Consider the following 17,269-nt stretch of genomic DNA (forward strand, 5'->3'; position numbering starts at 1 on the left):
AATGTTTACTCCTCGGGTCAGTTTACGCACAGCTGCTCCTTAGTAAAACCAGCCTCTCATGTTACCTATTACGTAACGATATATTAGCGGAGCTGGACGGACGAGTTTTGACGCGTTAGTAAAACCGCGCATGCTCAAAGGTAGCCCTCTTGTTTATCGCCAGTTTGCTGGAAGTTATGAAAGTTTTGCTGAATGTTTAATTCTCGCAAAGCGAAGACATTGATGATCTCAAGACCTGACTTCGGGTCAGGTATTTAAAAAGTCAAATTACAGATAGAAATGAAATTAAAAACGTTTGCAAAATAACCTTTCTGGCTGTCAATTCAAAAACACGTCATTTTTCTTCACATTCCGCGTGTCGGCGGTTATTTTATTGTCTAATGATGTTTTAAAATGTCCCCGTGTGGACGCGCAGCATCTGTGCCTTTAAGATCATCTCTCACAGCATCCTCCTCCTCCTCTCCTGTCAGGGACGCGCACACACAGCAGTGCAATATTAGAGACTACAAGCTAGCTTTCTGCACACATATTTTCCCACAGGTACATCATAACCTCACACAACTACACCTGTCCTCGTTGTTTCTCAACTGGACATTGATGCATTTGCCTCAACAGTAACCGTAGCGGTCCCTCCGATCGTTATTGCTTTTATTCCCTTCCCTCCCGCATCCAAAGACTGATCTACGCTACAAGATGGCTGAGCTGAATTTGGGGAAGGGGCTCACTGCAGGGAAAGTGGCCAGTAACGTGCAGAAAAAACTAACCAGGGCGCAAGAAAAGGTAAGCGCGTCTCCCTTACGCGTTGCTGTGTGATAAATTTATATCTCCGGCCCTCACGCCACGAAGCAGTAATGCCGCATCCTTCACAGAGGCGCAGTGTCGCATCACGACATCATCAAATAAGCGTGGAGTTTGCTGTATTTAAGGAAGAAGCTGTTTACTTGAAATAGGCTGCTCCCCTGCTTTAAAACACTGTCACACAGCGGACACGTACTGCAGTCAGATATGGTGTAGGCCCGCTCATGATCTAGCCTGATGTGTCTGGTATTTGAAGGCTCCTATCTAAACTGGCAGATGAGTGATGTTACTCAGTAAGGGGCATCATCTCATACGTTCTGAGGCCATTATTAAACGACCATGCTGCAATATGTGGACTATAGGTGGTAGAGGAGGCCACAGACTACGCTTTTAAACACCTGCACTTTGCGCTCAATATTTGGGAGGGGGCGCTATTTGTCCAGCTAAAGGTATTATAAAGCCTGCTGTAAGGCTAAAGATAGACAGAAAGCAGATACGGGTGCCTCCCTATATGCATACTATGTCTGTGTGAATGTTACCGAAGGGGGAAATTAGACTGTGTATAGAGATTTTGGCTATATGTCCCATCAATATGGCAAATATTAAAAAAAAACAAAAAGACTTGCCATGTGTGTGTATGTTTCTGTTTTACATCGTCACTTCATGTTTCTAACCAAGTGCAAAGAAATACTATTGATTTTTGATGGCAAAACAGAAAGCTGCTGGGAATCAGTTGTACGATCTGATGTTTTCAATCATTATTTGTGTGACAGGTTCTGCAGAAACTTGGCAAAGCAGACGAGACCAAAGATGTCGCTTTTGAAGAGGGAGTAATCAACTTCAACAAACAATATGTAAGAGTGCAGTTCAGTGACTCATGGAGTCATAATTAAACATTTTCTAGATATCAACAATAGTATGGCCTAAAATAGGATAAACTGTAGCCTGCATTGAGTCTGAATCCACAGCATATAATACACGATTGGCGTTTTTTGATGAGGCTCATATTTAGTGTTTCATCCTCAGGCTGAAGGCAGCAAACTCCAGAGGGATTTAAGAGCGTACCTCGAGGCTGTGAAAGGTGACACGCACGAACACACAAGTCAATCCAGAGACACAAACACACAGAAACACACTTTCATTGGCGTATGAATACACACTAATATATGCTAATATAGAGGATGTATGTTTGTCCTTAGCCATGCATGAGTCCTCTAAGAACGTTCAGGCATGTCTAGCTGACATGTATGAGCAAGACTGGTACGGCAAGAATGAAGTGGACTCCATTGTGGAGGTGAGAAACACTTTTTACTATTTCTTTAAAAGCCATATTAAGTGAGTAGGTTATATGTGTGTACATGATGTGTGCGCTTAGACATCCTGAAAGTTGTGTGATACAGGGGTTATACTTTTCTTGCCTTCGAGTATGCGTGCCCACTTAGTGCTGAGTGTTACAAGTCTGGTCGTCATGAGGTAAACGGAAGGATGTTCGCCAATCCTGTGTTATAAATGGTTTCAACTACACGAGTCCTCCAAGCTGATTAGAAAATAATAGAATAACCACTCTTCTGAAATATTCAGGCTGTCCATCTCTGCAAGCAATTATAGTCCCACAGCATGAAAAACTGTACTGCTGCAGACTTTATATTATGCTGAATGTCGTAGAACCACTTCTGGTGAAAAATGTTGCAGAGATCCTTAAAATGTCCTCTAATTGTATTCTTGAGGTCATTTTTGATTAGCCACAAATAGCAAGAAGTCATTGCAATTAGCTAAAAGGCTTTTGCCTTAGTGAAGACCACAAGTCAAAATGATGCGACAGAGCTCCTGAAACAAGTTACAAAGTAAAGGAGAAATATATTCACATTGCATGCTACTCCAATATAAAATGTGCTCTGCAGGAGATTTGTCTCGTATAATGTTAAACAGTCTGTCTTGTGCCTGCTTCTGTACATTCCTTCATCTTGCAGGATTGTGATGTGCTTTGGACTGATTACCACCAGAAGCTGGTTGATCATGCTCTCATCTCCATGGATACTTACCTGGGCCAGTTCCCTGATATTAAGGTAAGTTAAGAGGTCGTGACCTCAACAAAAAATCGTTGGTCTTAAATGTTAATCCAGTGGCAGTGAGCGTCTCTTTTATATATTGTGACCTTGCTGGAAAGCATATTGTATGAATACTGAGCATTTCGATATAAATGAAGAAAGTGAATAATACATTTTTTTTTCTTTTTATTCAGACTCGTATAGCTAAAAGGGACAGGAAGCTGGTAGATTACGACAGTGCCAGGCATAACTATGCCGTGACACACAAAACCAAGAAAAAGGACGGGGGCATTAAAATTACTAAGGTAAAACAAATGCGCTGCGGTGTTTGTAATCACTCAGATGCAAAATTCAACAATTATTTTGTTTTTCAGTTCATTATTTCGGTGAATCAACATGTAAGAAACCTAAAAAAAATATATGTTTGTTTTGTAGCCCTCATCCTTGTTGGAAAGGGCCACTCCAGGATGGGCTCAGGGTATCCTGTCTGCACACAACGTTGCCCAAAGCAGTCTTTCCAGGAGCCAGGTACATATTTACCTTATTCTACAATTGTAAGGAGTTTTCTGGTAACCCAGCAGTAAAATATATGTTACCATAACAAAGAAGTCAGTATGAGCTAGTTTCAGGAAGCCTTTCTAGATATGATCCCTGTGTTTGTCTGTCCTCTCTGTTGATAATCTAATGAGGGCAAATTGAAAATGAGAACATCAAAAAGAACAAATCATATTAAGCACAATCAGTGGTGGAAGAGATGTTGTGCATACACACACACACACACACACACACCACACACACCACACACACACACAGATATACACAATGTATTTAATTCATTACCAGAACATCTAACACACTTGCAAACATACTCTAATTCATTAATTTTAGGCCGAGGAGGAGCTAGAAAGGGCCCAGAAGGTGTTTGAGGAGATTAATGCTGACTTGCAAGAAGAGTTGCCGTCACTTTGGAACAGGTAGGGAATATGTGTTTTTGATTTTTCCTAAATGGATCAGTGCATTTCACTTTCTTCTGTGCTTATAGGCATATTAAATGAAGTCAAGCTGTTAATGCAGTCAGTGCTGTCTCTCTCTTCTCTGCCCTTTCTAGTCGTGTTGGGTTTTATGTCAGCACCTTCCAGAGTTTGGCTGGTTTTGAGGAGAAGTTTCACAAAGAAATGAGTCGGGTAGGAGTCTTCTATAAGCCTCTAGCAGTGATGGATTTAGATAAAGATTAGACGAGAGAAATGGATGCAGTATATCAGATAACAGTTCAGGCCAGACGAGGCCATCGACTATGTCAGCAGGGCCTGCAGCTGAATATAAAATCTGATCTAACCTTCTTTGTTTATCACCTAGTGCAAAGTGTGTTTTAATGTATTTCTGTTTTTTCCCTTGAAAGAGAAAAGTTTCTAAGTAATTTGTTTGGACCCGACGCTGGAAACAAACTGTAGCAAACACACTTTACAATACATGGATAACAATACCTATTAGGAGGGTGCCTTTGCAGTGTAAAATATAAAAATTAAAGAAGGTGGCAAAGGAAATTTAATATTAATTAAATAAATAAATACGTGATATAAAAATGTTTATCTTACACACCATCTTTCTGTCTCTACAGTTGGATCAGGATATGTATGACACCCTGGAGAAACTGGAGGAAACAGACACAACTAGGTTAGTGAGCAATGAGCCGTCATTTAAATTCTCTCAGGTACTTGGAAACTGCTTGTTTCATATTCTTTTTACATAAGAGGTTAAGCTTTAGGAGGGATCCATGGAATTAAACAGATATCATTTTATTTTTCTATTTTAATTAGTGCTGTCTGCGTTAATCTTGTTAAAATGACGTTAACGCCATAACTAACTCGCTAACGGAGATTTGCCGCGTTAATGCAGTTATGGCGTTAACGTCATTTTAACGAGATTAACGCTGACAGCACTAATTTTAATCAAATTTTATTTTGATAAAATTGGGTTTTACACACCTGAGGTACTGGAAGCATTTCAGATCACCTGAAACAGCTGCTTGTATAAAAAGTCCTGACAGTGATTTCAGAATGCTGAGCCTCATAAACTAGTTTACCTTAGGAAGAGCGCAAAGCCATTGTTTTTGATGCATAAATGAAGTGGGGAGGTTATTTATACATCTTTTTTTGTCCACACTGTTTATGAGCAGAGTTTTATTTTAATCTGTAAATCCTGCAGGTTCCAAAAATAACTCATTTTTTGATTAACATTAACAGCAAATAGAAGAAGTTTCTATGAGTGCTTGTAAGGGATAAATATTTTAGATGAATGTATGATCTTAACTGATTTATGTTGAAGGCTGATCTCTCTATTGCATCACTAATTTATGATGCATGTCTGAAGTGGTGCAATAATCTATCACTGTGAATCTTTTAGATTATTACACCACATATCAAAAACAGCAATGGATTAACTTAGAGCTACCCCTGAATCCCCCACCCCCCCTTTCAGCAAGACAGGTATCTGCGGCGCCTCATCATCAGGAGCAAATAGGAGGTAACTGGAAGCAGCTGGGGTAACAATGATGAAACAACTGTTGTCTGTCTGTCCAACTGACCTGTCTGTTGAGCTAGCGTGTATGTTAGTCAGTCTGCAGACTTGGGAGTTTTCAGAGGACTGGATGCTTGATTTGTGCAAGTGATTTCAAAGAAGTACTTTTGGATCGGAAAGTTTCGTGCTCAGAGCTGCAGATAGAGTTGAGTAGACCTGTGTGTCTTATATGCTGCGCCACGCAAGACTGTCACTGTTAGCAACAGTTATGCTGTCTTTCACCGTAAGGTAGAAGGTGAATTTTCAGTCGGTCCTGCATTAGTCAGTAGTGTTCAATGTTTTCAAGCCAAGTGGAAACCAAGGAACTGAAATCCAACAATAGAGCAAAGGTCCATCATAAAAACTATGGACCAAAATAAATTAGAGAAGATTAAAATGACTAAATTGTAGATATATAAACATGCATTGTCCTTGTAGGATCCATAAGTGAACACACATCAGTGGAGCTGCAGCTTCTGTCTGTGGTAAAATGACTCAGCATACATATTCAGAGATGCTGACACAAAATAAGCCTGGATCTTAGGGGGGACCCTGGAGTTCTGGAGCTCCAGAATTGTTGTCTTTCCCTGAATCCTAAACACCAAATTCCTTGATGTGTTTGACATTTCAAAACTTACCTCTCACTGCCATCTAAAACAGCCAGTGTACAAAATCACCTGTTGCAGCTTTAAGTTACAGGTATATGTCAACGTTTTTTTAATATCTGCAGCTCTGGAGCAGCTTTTATCCACTTTAGAGCATCTTCTCTGTAACAGGAGTTGCCTCTATCACTGCTCGCTTGTGACGATTTACTGGAGGCACAAACAAAGCCTGCTTGCATGAGAGGAGAGGACTTGAAACCATGAAAGGGGACTCACTTTTCTTGCATGACAGCTTTTCTAACACTTTCAGCTTGAAATCTTGCAGTGCATGTCTTGTAACCCTTCTTACAATCTTGTGTTTTAGCATTTAGCTGCTTCTTTAACCTCGGCGCTTTTATCTCATATCGTTTGCCGTCTTCATTGCTTTCTCTGTAATTTGTTTTCTTTTCTTCTCCCTCTTTCTCTCTATCTTGTTTACTCAGCGGTAAAGAGGCATCTAACCACACTCTCAGGCCAGGAGGACCACCCCCGATCCCCAAATCCCCATCCAAGGTAGACAAACAGTGTCTCACACACACACACTGATGTTTTCTCTTTGTTCAGAATACACAGAGGATCATTTAGTATTTTAGTTTCTGGGGAGCCATCATCACTTACACATAGGGTTGCCATACCTGTGGATTTTGGGCTGTAAGTGGTTTATTTGTTTGTTTGTTTTTTCAAAACATTTTTTTTCATTTGTTTTTAAATTCAGGTCAACTCTTTGTGATCGGCAATAGAACCCCAGTTTAGGCTATTATCGTATATGTAAACACATTCACGGCTTCATGGTAAAGTTTTTGTGAGACTATCGTAGAACTTATTTACGTTGATCCATCTGGCATGTACTTCAAAACAAATGAATACAAAATATAATTTGCACATTCCGACAAAATTAAACTGCATAATATGAATTTTGCATTCATAAAAGCAAAGTCCAATTGATTTGTCTAGTTGAAGGAATTAATTACTGCCTTTTTTCTATATTCTAGCTCAGACCAGCAGTGCCTCCTCCACCCAAGGTGACACCATCTAAAGAGCTAAAAACAGAGAATATCATCAACCTTTTTGATGCTGCAGCTACTCCTGATATCAACGTCACCTCCCCTACAGAGGTCAGTGAGCAGCTGCTGTCGATGAACTCTTTAGCTTTCCCCTTTTCTGTGCAGGTCAGAACACCCGCTTCTGATCTGCCCCTCCTCTAATTTCTTCTATTCTATTCTATTCTATTCTATTCTGTCTTTTCAATTCTGTCCTTATCCCTCCTCCCACTGTTGTGCCCAATTAGCCAATGAGCCCTCCTGTTCCTGTTGTTATCAGTTTGACAGTCCTGCAGTGAGCAACCTGTTGGACATGGACCTGGATTCTTTCAGTGCAGCAACCAAAGCCTCCACGGTCACACAGGTGGATGATTCACGGCATGAAGATAAAGATCCTAGAGACCCTCTCTCTTTTAAGATATGTCAGTCTTCACAAGAGGTTTTAGTTTCTATTCAGACAGAATTTAAGTTCATTTCATGATATTTAATTCCAAATGAACTGAGTTAAAGAATGAGATGTCCAATGAAGGATTAGCCAACAACATCTGCCATTGCCAGTGTGGTTGGTTCACTTTAAATATGCTGAAATAAGCTTGATAGGTCTGAATAGAAATTGAAATCACTTGGTAAGCGTGGCATAGTTTGAAGTGTTGCCTGCTCTGCTTCTTTCCAAAATACCAAAAAAGAGTTAGATGAAGGCATGATGACCTGTAGACACCTGCCTCTAGTGTACACTTCTTCCTGCTTTAGCACTTTCCATGGATCACTCATGGCATGAACTGCAGACTACAGCCCTGCTTTGCTGTTATTTCTTGGTCCCCAAGACTGTACAAATTTTCAATAACCTAAACGTTTCTCACGTTACTGGGAAGTTGCTTTTATTCTTTCAAATACTTAAATGATCTATTTTTGTTTGGCTTATACTATGCATGGTATTGATCAAAGTTACTACATGCCATTACTTGTGATTTACATAGCTTGAAAGACAGGAAGCTTGCAATGACAAACCCATACATTTTAAATTCCCCACTCTGAAGCCCAGTGTATAGAGCTTTTTAACCCATTTCAGTTAATTGTTTTGGTTTTAAAGTACACATAATGTATAATTAAACTAAAATTAGCAGAGTTACAGTTAGTTTGTGAAAACGTTAAACATCCAACATGCCAAAAGATATTTTTTCACGAAAGTACATGATGAGCAAACCAAAACTAATAGTACAGTAAAAATATTGATCTGGTGAAAAGCTACGAATCACTGATAATTAATATCAGAAATGCTCCTGTGAAGTGCACAGAAGTACATAGAGCGCAGTTATAGTTTGACTATATATTAATTAATCATTATACTAGTGGTAGTATAATATTCACTTTAGTTCAATTCTGTTCAAGTTCATGTGTATAGCCCCAAATCACAAGAGTTATTGCCTCAAATGAGAGATAAAATCTTTTATCTTAATATTTTCCTTAATCCCTTTATATGTATGTATATATATTTTTTAAAGAACCTCCAATATAAGAGAGAAAACCCCCCAAATCAGATGACCCCATATGAGCAAGCAAGGAGACAGTGGGAAAGAAAAACTCCCTTTTAACAGGAAGAAATCTGAGCAGAACCAGGGTCAGAGGGGAAGCCATCTGCTGTTGCTGGTTGGGGGGCCCTACAATGCCAAGGCTATAATTCATAATCAATTAACGGAAGGCTTTTTTTAAGATGCTTGAGTTAAAGCTAAAAGTTAACACTTCAGTCTCATCTTGAATGTTTAATTTTAATCATATTGCCTATATTTGTATACTGAGGCAAAATTACAAAAAATGTAATTGTGGACCTAACTGTGGATTCCCTAATGCTCTTGCTATGCTCTATGACTTAGTTTTACAGGCTGCCAAATCTTAATGTTAAAATGTTAAAATGTTTAAGAGCAATGTTCCAAGTGACATTGTTATCCATTGGTCTGAGAGTGTTGTTAGTTTTTAACACAATTAAATAATATACTAATATATTTAACAAATCTACCCCTTCAGACTTCACACATCAGTTAATACTTTACCACATAGTGCTTGTACAGTTGTTCTGCTGGAGATCTTATGCTATGGGCTTGTAGCTCTAGAGCATGGGGCGTGTCTTATTGAATGTAAAAGGCAAAAGCAACAACACTGTAAAGTATTCTGCTCTTCGTATTTATTACTTCCTTTGTTTTCCACAGCCTGCAAACTGGGACTCATGGGTAAGCCATCTATACTCATGCTAAAAAAAATGTGCAACAGTAATTAGCAAAAAATCTAATTATCATCATCTTCATCAATACTTATTTCTATTTTTTTCTAGTAACCATCAGTTTAATAACAGTCATACATTATAGAAGCCCCGCTCCTATTATGCCTTTTCTATTACAGCTTTTCTGTTTAGCAAGCTTTTCAATACACTGACCTCTTTCATTTGTCTGTCCCAAATCTGTTTGTGCATTGTCTTTGTGTCTGCAGTGCGTGATTTGATAGACACTGAAGATATTGTTGAACAGCACAAATGGAGCTTGTGAATGAGTTTGAGTCAATTCAGTTCCAAGTTGACATTTCATACAGTTATACATACTGAGTCCATATAATTAGTGTCTTGTGTGCAGTCCACAATTAAAATCACTCTTTTTCTTTTGCCTCCTGAAAACACCACTGACCTTTAAAAGCCCCAGTGTGCCCAGTGTTTTATGGTAAATTCTAATGTAAAAGTGAAACATAATATTAATAGTGAAAAATATTTTCTGTGGTTTGAAATCATTTGCAACTGAATTGACTTATTTCCTTTCTGTTTCCCTTCACATGCTGTACCTGTATGTTCACATGTCAAACTGATAGAACATGTAGCCTTTACATGTTATTTTCATGGTTCATGTGACACACAGGGATCTTTTGTGTTCTCAAAGTTTAGTGAAGTTGCTCACGCTTGCTGTGGGTTGTGTTATACAAACGAGTCTGGTAAACTAACAAGAGCTACTGGGCAACTTCACAAAGCCTTTTTTCGTAGCTTGGCCTTTTGACCATTAACCTACGTTTTTGTTCGTCCCTCTCGCTGTAAGAGAGACGTGTCTCAACAATCATGGAGTTTTGCTATATTTGAGGCTGAGGCAAAGCAGTGATGGCTCAGAAAGGACTGACATGTCTACTCTTACAAAGCTTCCTTCCTCTTTCTCCATCTGAACATAGCCTTGGATTAGAAACCATGCTTGCTAACCACACACAGAAGATCCAACATCTATCTTCTGATGGGAAAAAGCTGACAGCTTTTATGTTTTTGCCTTCTACTGCCACCCTTCCTTAACCCTCATCTGTCTTTTGATTTAATCTGAACCTTTTCTGTAAAGGTTGGTACTTCCACATCAATCTTCATGGGCTTTATGGTAATTATGATGATAATGCTTGTGAGCAATGACATATTCTGATCTCCCATGGTCCTGTTTCTGCTCAATTAAGATACATTTCTTTATTTTTATCTTTAAATATTACCAATTATTTTGATAAGGATAATACTTATCGCTGTTCAAATCCCTTCAAAAGACCATTCTCATTTTGCAAGAGTTTTAGCCCCTTATTTAACATTAAGTACAGCCCTGTTTCCAAATGATGATTGAATATTTTAAAAAAGTCAAGCCAAAACCAAAAAGTGTAAAATAACAATAAAGAACTATTCTGTTCTATTCTATTCTATTTATTCTATTTAAGAATATGAATGTTGTCAGAATTTTCTCAAAAAAAGAGAATAAATATTTTTTTGAACTCTGTGACACATTATGTCATTAAAAGAAATACACTCCATACTCTATACACAAGGGATTGTGCTAAAATACGATATTGAATGGCCATGTTTTTGGGGCTCTCAAGCCATGCAGAGCCCATATAGGGCTCAAGAACATTTCTGAAAACTGCTGTCAGTCTTAAAACAACACATAGCCTAAAGAAAATCAACAAATCTCTCCACCTTCTACTGTGAACGTAAATAAGACCAAGACATATTAGAAAACTGTCCTCTGAACCAAGATTTCAAAATGCTTAACAGTCTTTGGACAATGTGACATGCCATGTCCCCAATTTTCATGATAGTCACACAAACAAAAACCAGATTGTGGTACATTAGTACAGGTACAGTACACGTTAACTTCCATGCCATGTACGGCAGCGGTCCCCAACCCCCGGGCCGGTCCGTGAGTCGTTTGGTACCGCGAGAGTTGAAGCTCGGGTGTGAAATTCTGGGTTTTTATCATTAACTCGGTTTCCCTGGGTCTTTTCCCATGTTGTAGTTATGTGTCTTATTTTGAATGCTCTCTGGTCAAGTGTTACCATAGTGACCAGAGAGCATTAAGGGGCAGAGAGGAGGATGTTACTCTTGTTGGTGCATGTCAGGAGGACGCTGCTAATAAAGTTACACAATTATTATTATTATTATAATAATAATTTATTATTATATTTACAAAATACCACAGTTTTTGTCTTGGTCGCATCATTTTATTTTGTTGTATTTATCCGTGACACCTTAAAAGCCGGTCCGTGAAAATATTGCCTGACATCCGTGGTGCAAAAAAGGTTGTGGACCGCTGATGTACGGGACCATTAATGCTGAATGATATATGCAGGTTTTATGCTGGTAGACAGACAATGTCATACACAGTTAGCTTATTTCACCTGGACAATGCCAAGCCTCTGTTTGCACAGATTCTATCAGTGTGGCTTTGTAGCATGAGTCCAGGTGCAAAACTTGCTTGCCTGCAGTCTAGACCTGATGAGCAACTAAAACCCTTTATCGGGAAAGAATAGAAAACATTTGCCTTTGCAAAATACAACAGTTGGTCAATTTCCAAATGCTTACAGAGTGTTCTTTAAAGACAAAGTGAAAACTATCATCCTTTGGAAACAGAGAAGTATTTTGGCTACATCAATATGGCCAGTATAAGATTTATTAAAAGATAGTTGTTACATTAAGGGCTAAAACATTCAAAATCACTTGTATGACCTGTTAGTATTTAAACATTTCAAACTCCCTCCTTTCTTTCTTATGAATGTACCTCTTCTAAATCAATTTAGTTACACTTTAAAAAAATACCAAACCCCTTTCTACATTAACAATACTTTACTTTTATTAGTAGTTTTAAACTGGTCATACAACATCTCCAGCTTTCTCTTATTTTTAATTCTTCTTGATCCCATTTGATTTATGAAGCCCTTAGAATATCCAGAAGGTAAAATATCTCTTGTGCCCTCTGACTCCTTGAAACCTGACCCTTGCCCTTCAGCCTGAGGACAGTGGTGCCCAAGAAGAAGCGACCACACAGCACTATGACCCTGTGGCTGCTGCTACAGAGGCCTGGGGGGATGATGGTTCGCAGCCTGTCCACTATGATCCCATCACAGCTGCTACAGAGGGCTGGGGGGATGACGGAACCCAGCCAGTTCGCTATGACCCTTTGGCTGCAGCTCAAGAGGGATGGGGGGATGATGGAAACCAGCCGGTTGATTATGACACCGTAGCTGAAGCCCAAGAGGGCTGGGGCGATGAGGAAAGCCAACCAGTCGCAGAGGTGCCTGCCACAGACTATGAAACACCTGCAGATGAGGCTCCAGCAGACGCAGTTGAGGAGGAAGCCCCCCCAGCTGCTGCTGTGTTGGATAATGAAGAGGGTCAGGTAACCAAGGAGAGAAAAAAATATAGAGATGCATCTGGATGAAAATGATGGATGCATCGACTCTTAAGAAAGAGGTTTGAGCATGGGGTACTGGAGAGAAAAAGATCATGTGAATAAAAGGTGGCAGATGGAGAAATCTTGACATGGAAAGATTTAGGATGCATCTGGACCTGAAGCATGGATGCATCAAATGTGATAAAGAGGGCAAGTTGAAAATAAATTGTTGAGGGAAGGAAAAGAATAGCAACATCTGCTTCTCTACACTCAGTTAATCCCAGTCACTGCTAATCCACACACATAGTATTCTGTGCAAAAGCTTTATTGCAACTGTACAGTAGTATTTAATCTTGCATCTGTGCAGCATGCCTGTAATAACAAAGACTTTGCTGTTTAGGCTTTTCTGCTTGTCTTTGTCTCATGTTGTCTGTTTCTTCTTTCTTTCATTCTTTGCCCCTCTTTAATTTAAGGTTTTATCCGTCTCACCTTTTAACCTCTCTTGTTATTTATCTTTCTTTCTGCTACCAGGGAGACTCTGCAGCAGCTGCAGCAGCTGAACCAGCTACACCAACTGCACCGGCTGCACCAGTAGTGGAAGAAGAAGCAAAGGAGGAAGAGGAGGTGAGCGCAAGAGTTTAATTTATAATATGTAGCGATTGCTATAATTAACTTAGAGCTGCATTTTTTTATGTAACAAAAACGACCCTTACTTTTCTGGATTTTATATTCATCTGTTATTTATGGAGATTGTGGCACCAACAAAATGACAAGAGGCTAAGATAGAGTTGGCAGTACTGATGTTAAGATTTTTTACTGGGTGAACAGGATTAAAAATTAGTGTATCAAAGCAACAGTTCAGGTTGAGAGGTTTGGAAATAAAAGTAAAAGAGGCAAGGCTGAACATGTTCAGGGGAGAAATAGTGGATATATCGAAGAATTTTGGAGATGGAGCTGCCAAGAAAGGAAAAGAGGAAGACCTCAGAGAATATTCATGGATGCTGTGAAGGAGGACTTGCAGAGGGTTGGTGTGAAAGAAGAGGATGCTAGAGATAGGATGACATGGAGCAGATGATCGGCTGTTTCTACTCCTAAAGGACCAGTTGAAAGACAAAGTGATGTACATTGTAAACCTTATACTTGGCAATGTTTTTTTTTTAGGTAACTACATTTGTCTTTTAACGAATCAACTATACAATAAAAGACAAAGTGCATCCTTCTATCTCATTAGTCACAAAATAATATATCTGATGAGGTCGTTATTTTGTTTAAAAAAGACAGGTAGTAAAATTCTGCCATCAGATTTTCTTTTCACTTTTTAACAACATAAGATTTAATGGACATGTATGTGTGCTTTAAGGTGAAATGTTACTATTTAAATAATGTATCCATAAATTAAGCATTTTTTAAATGTATTTATTGTCCAGACACCTGCAGTAGCAGCAGAATCAACAGAGGTAGCATCAGAATCTGCAGAGATGCCTCCTGGCTTTCTGTTCAAGGTAAAACAGGAGACCAAATGGGAAAACCTAAAAGTGTAAAATGTATTTTGTTTATACGACGATAACTCACGTTAGCATTTATATACAATAGGTCCAAGTGATGCACGATTATGCTGCCAATGACACAGATGAACTGGAGATGAAGGCCGGTGATGTGGTGCTAGTAGTGACTTTTGACAACCCCGAAGAACAGGTACACTCAAAATTCAAACGCGTACTCATGTGCTTTTGTGCCACAGAAACACTGACACTGTTATCTGATTGCTTGCATGTTTGTGTGCTTAGGATGAAGGCTGGCTGATGGGAGTAAAGCAAGACGACTGGCAGCAAAACAAAGAAAACGGCACTAAAGGAGTATTTCCTGAAAACTTTACCCAGAGGCTGTGAGGCTGCCTCTTATCTACAAGAGGACAGGACCGCAGTCCGGCTCCTTCTTTATGTTTCTCTTCCTCTTGCCCATTTTCTCTTTCTTGCCCTGATACTGTATCTTTCCTAGGACTTTGGCCATAAAAGCAGAGCTGTCACAGCCCTGGATGAAATCATGCATTTCTAAGGTCTGCTACACTGTGCTAAAAGTGGATGTTGGCATTTCTGTGGATTTCTGCCAACATTTACAAATTACAGATGTAGCCATTTCACAGGTTTCACTTTCAGCAGTTTTTCTCTGCAATTACCTGATATTTGAGGAAGTGATTGGAGACTCGAGCTCATACTGAATAAATGCAAGGATGGTGATTCCTGAAATGGTTGCAGCTGAAATGGCATTAAAATCTTTTATCCTTGATCACTCGTCATCATGCGAAAGATGTCGACTGACATGTTTTAAACTGGGAATGAGATATCAAGGACCGTTTGTAGTTAGTATGATGTCAGGTGTAGCAGAGCGTCTTACACCCACATCCGTCTAAAAATGGATTTGTTAAGAGAATGTAAGGCTGAGCAAAAGGTAAAAACACTTCACTTTAGTAGAAACAGTCACTAAGCAGATTAAAACGCTGAAAAAATCGAACCAACTCCTAGCTTGCAACTTCACTTTCCTTCTAACTTTGAACTTACATGGTACTGAAACCTCATCAGCCCAGCAGCAGATCTTTAACTAGGACTGGAGTTCTCAGATTAGTGATCACACTCCTGATAAACTGCATTGGATAAAACCTGTCCTTTATGCCTATTTTAACTGTTTACTTATAGAAGATTGGCCCTTGGTTGTTGTATTAGTTTAGACTCTGTGGTGGTATAGGTAGTATGAACCTGTTGTTAAAATCCAAATAAATACATATATGTTGTTAACTGATCAACATATTACTGGATTTACATTACTGGACAACAGTCAAGTAAACAAGGAATCCATAATTATGATTTCTGGTCTGGGAGTCTCATATGGTATTAATGACTAATTGATAAATTATTTTTGACTGTTGTTGTTTTTTTGTTTGTTTTTTTACCTTATCAAGCGATTTCAAATATGCATTAGCCTGGCTTGCTAAAAGCTAGCCTACAAAATACAGAAACAAGAAACTGCTACTGGTAGTATAATAGTTTATAGATATGGCAACACCCTTATACTAATCAAATATATAATAACTGAGCCAGCCTCACTAACTAAATAAATAAATAAATGTGCCGAAAACAGTTCCCTCTGTTTGCAAAGAGACTATTTAACTCACATGCAGATGATTATGAATATGCACCAGAGCAACTTCTTTTATTTTTATATGCTGCCAAGCAATGATTACATATAGCCTAATGTAACTATGTCAACAGAATTGCCAACTGAGGATGATATGGAGTGTTTTGTACTTCTGTAAGGTTTACTGCTCTCGACGTAGCCGCGTAGGTAGTTAAAACTATCTCACATTCAGTCATTCATTCAGTCACTGAATTAACAGCGATTCTCATGATGTTATTAACATGTAATAAGTCTGAGAGAAAATGTACGTGTGTACGATTGTATGTGTGTGTGTTTATGAGTTGTTTGAGATCAGAAATCTTTATCTATAGGCTATTGTTATTGGATGATACCACCGCCACAACCTACCAGGGGAAGTTTTTCTGACCGGACAAGGGCAACTCAAATGTATTTGGGCCTTTTTCCACTGGCTGGTATTACGGTTCCAGGTGTTATTGTGCATTTGTTGTGTATAAGTGTAATTTTACCAAGCTGTGATGACAGATACATATTCTATAAAGACATTCATATTGTATGTGTGTTACTGTGTGCATGCTGACTTCCCATGTGTTGTTGTGTGAACACCCTTAATTTAAGACAGTGATACTTGGGTCACTTTTGAGGCAGTTGAAACAAGGTATTTATTTTTATTTTTTTATGTGTTTTGTTAAACTTTATAAGATGGTGGTGGGCAGTCACGGTGTGTGTTTTTCTGCCATTCTCTTTCAAATCAGTCCTGATTATTACTGCTGGTTGCCCATCAGCCTTGCCTCAAAATGTTGCTAGGTATCGTGGTCCAAACAGAGCTAATTACATGGAGGCTTGTCACATAAAGACAAATTCCAAGCAACCAGACACAAGTGGACTTTTTCGAATGGTTTTCAGTATTTTTAAACCACTTTGGACTGCATTTCTTTCTTTTGTTCATGTATATTTAAAATGCCTTATTACACGTGAGAACAACAGCTTCACATTAAGGCAAATTAATTACTATTTCTTTTCCCTTTTTTGTATAAATTGGTCATGTTTACCTGAGTCTGGCTCTGTATTTGTCTTTATGTAACACTCTCCTATATTGAGCTATGGGGTATGACACAAAGGACTTTCCTGTACCTAACTGACCAATATTAAAGATAGAAAATATAATAGCTACTTGTCTGTGGTTCTTATTTATTAAATGTACTGTACCTTACAGTTCCTACTAAATTTATCATGCCAACACTGAGTGTAAGATGTGGCATAAACCTTACAATATTTTTAATTAACAAAATTGCTACTTACTAAAATAATTTTTTGTTCTGTTAACTGGTTAATCCACCAATTTGTTCAAATCAAAATTATATTTTAAATGT

The 17,269-nt window shown here is 38.7% G+C and overlaps 1 protein-coding gene across 6 annotated transcripts; it reads left to right on the forward strand.

Moving 5' to 3' along the window:
- Positions 1–437: 437 nt before the first annotated feature.
- LOC120731102 (myc box-dependent-interacting protein 1) lies at positions 438–17,069 on the forward strand. 6 transcript variants are annotated; one of them, XM_040027887.1, is made up of 20 exons: positions 438–780; positions 1,572–1,652; positions 1,825–1,879; positions 1,998–2,092; positions 2,769–2,864; positions 3,041–3,151; positions 3,282–3,374; positions 3,735–3,820; positions 3,955–4,030; positions 4,465–4,520; positions 5,325–5,369; positions 6,487–6,556; positions 7,036–7,158; positions 7,364–7,447; positions 9,288–9,308; positions 12,363–12,752; positions 13,278–13,370; positions 14,174–14,248; positions 14,340–14,441; positions 14,534–17,069. In XM_040027887.1, the coding sequence occupies exons 1-20, from the start codon at positions 694–696 to the stop codon at positions 14,633–14,635; spliced, it is 1,941 nt and encodes a 646-aa protein (XP_039883821.1). In that variant the 5' UTR covers positions 438–693; the 3' UTR covers positions 14,636–17,069. The 6 variants fall into 6 exon arrangements, with proteins under 6 accessions (XP_039883821.1, XP_039883822.1, XP_039883823.1 ...); XM_040027888.1 differs by lacking the exon at positions 5,325–5,369; XM_040027889.1 differs by lacking the exon at positions 7,364–7,447 and having other exon boundaries at positions 440–780.
- The last annotated feature ends 200 nt before the right edge of the window (positions 17,070–17,269 follow it).

The sequence above is a fragment of the Simochromis diagramma genome, unplaced genomic scaffold (assembly GCF_900408965.1).
Source record: "Simochromis diagramma unplaced genomic scaffold, fSimDia1.1 OVJJ01000343.1, whole genome shotgun sequence".
Lineage (NCBI taxonomy): Eukaryota > Metazoa > Chordata > Actinopteri > Cichliformes > Cichlidae > Simochromis > Simochromis diagramma.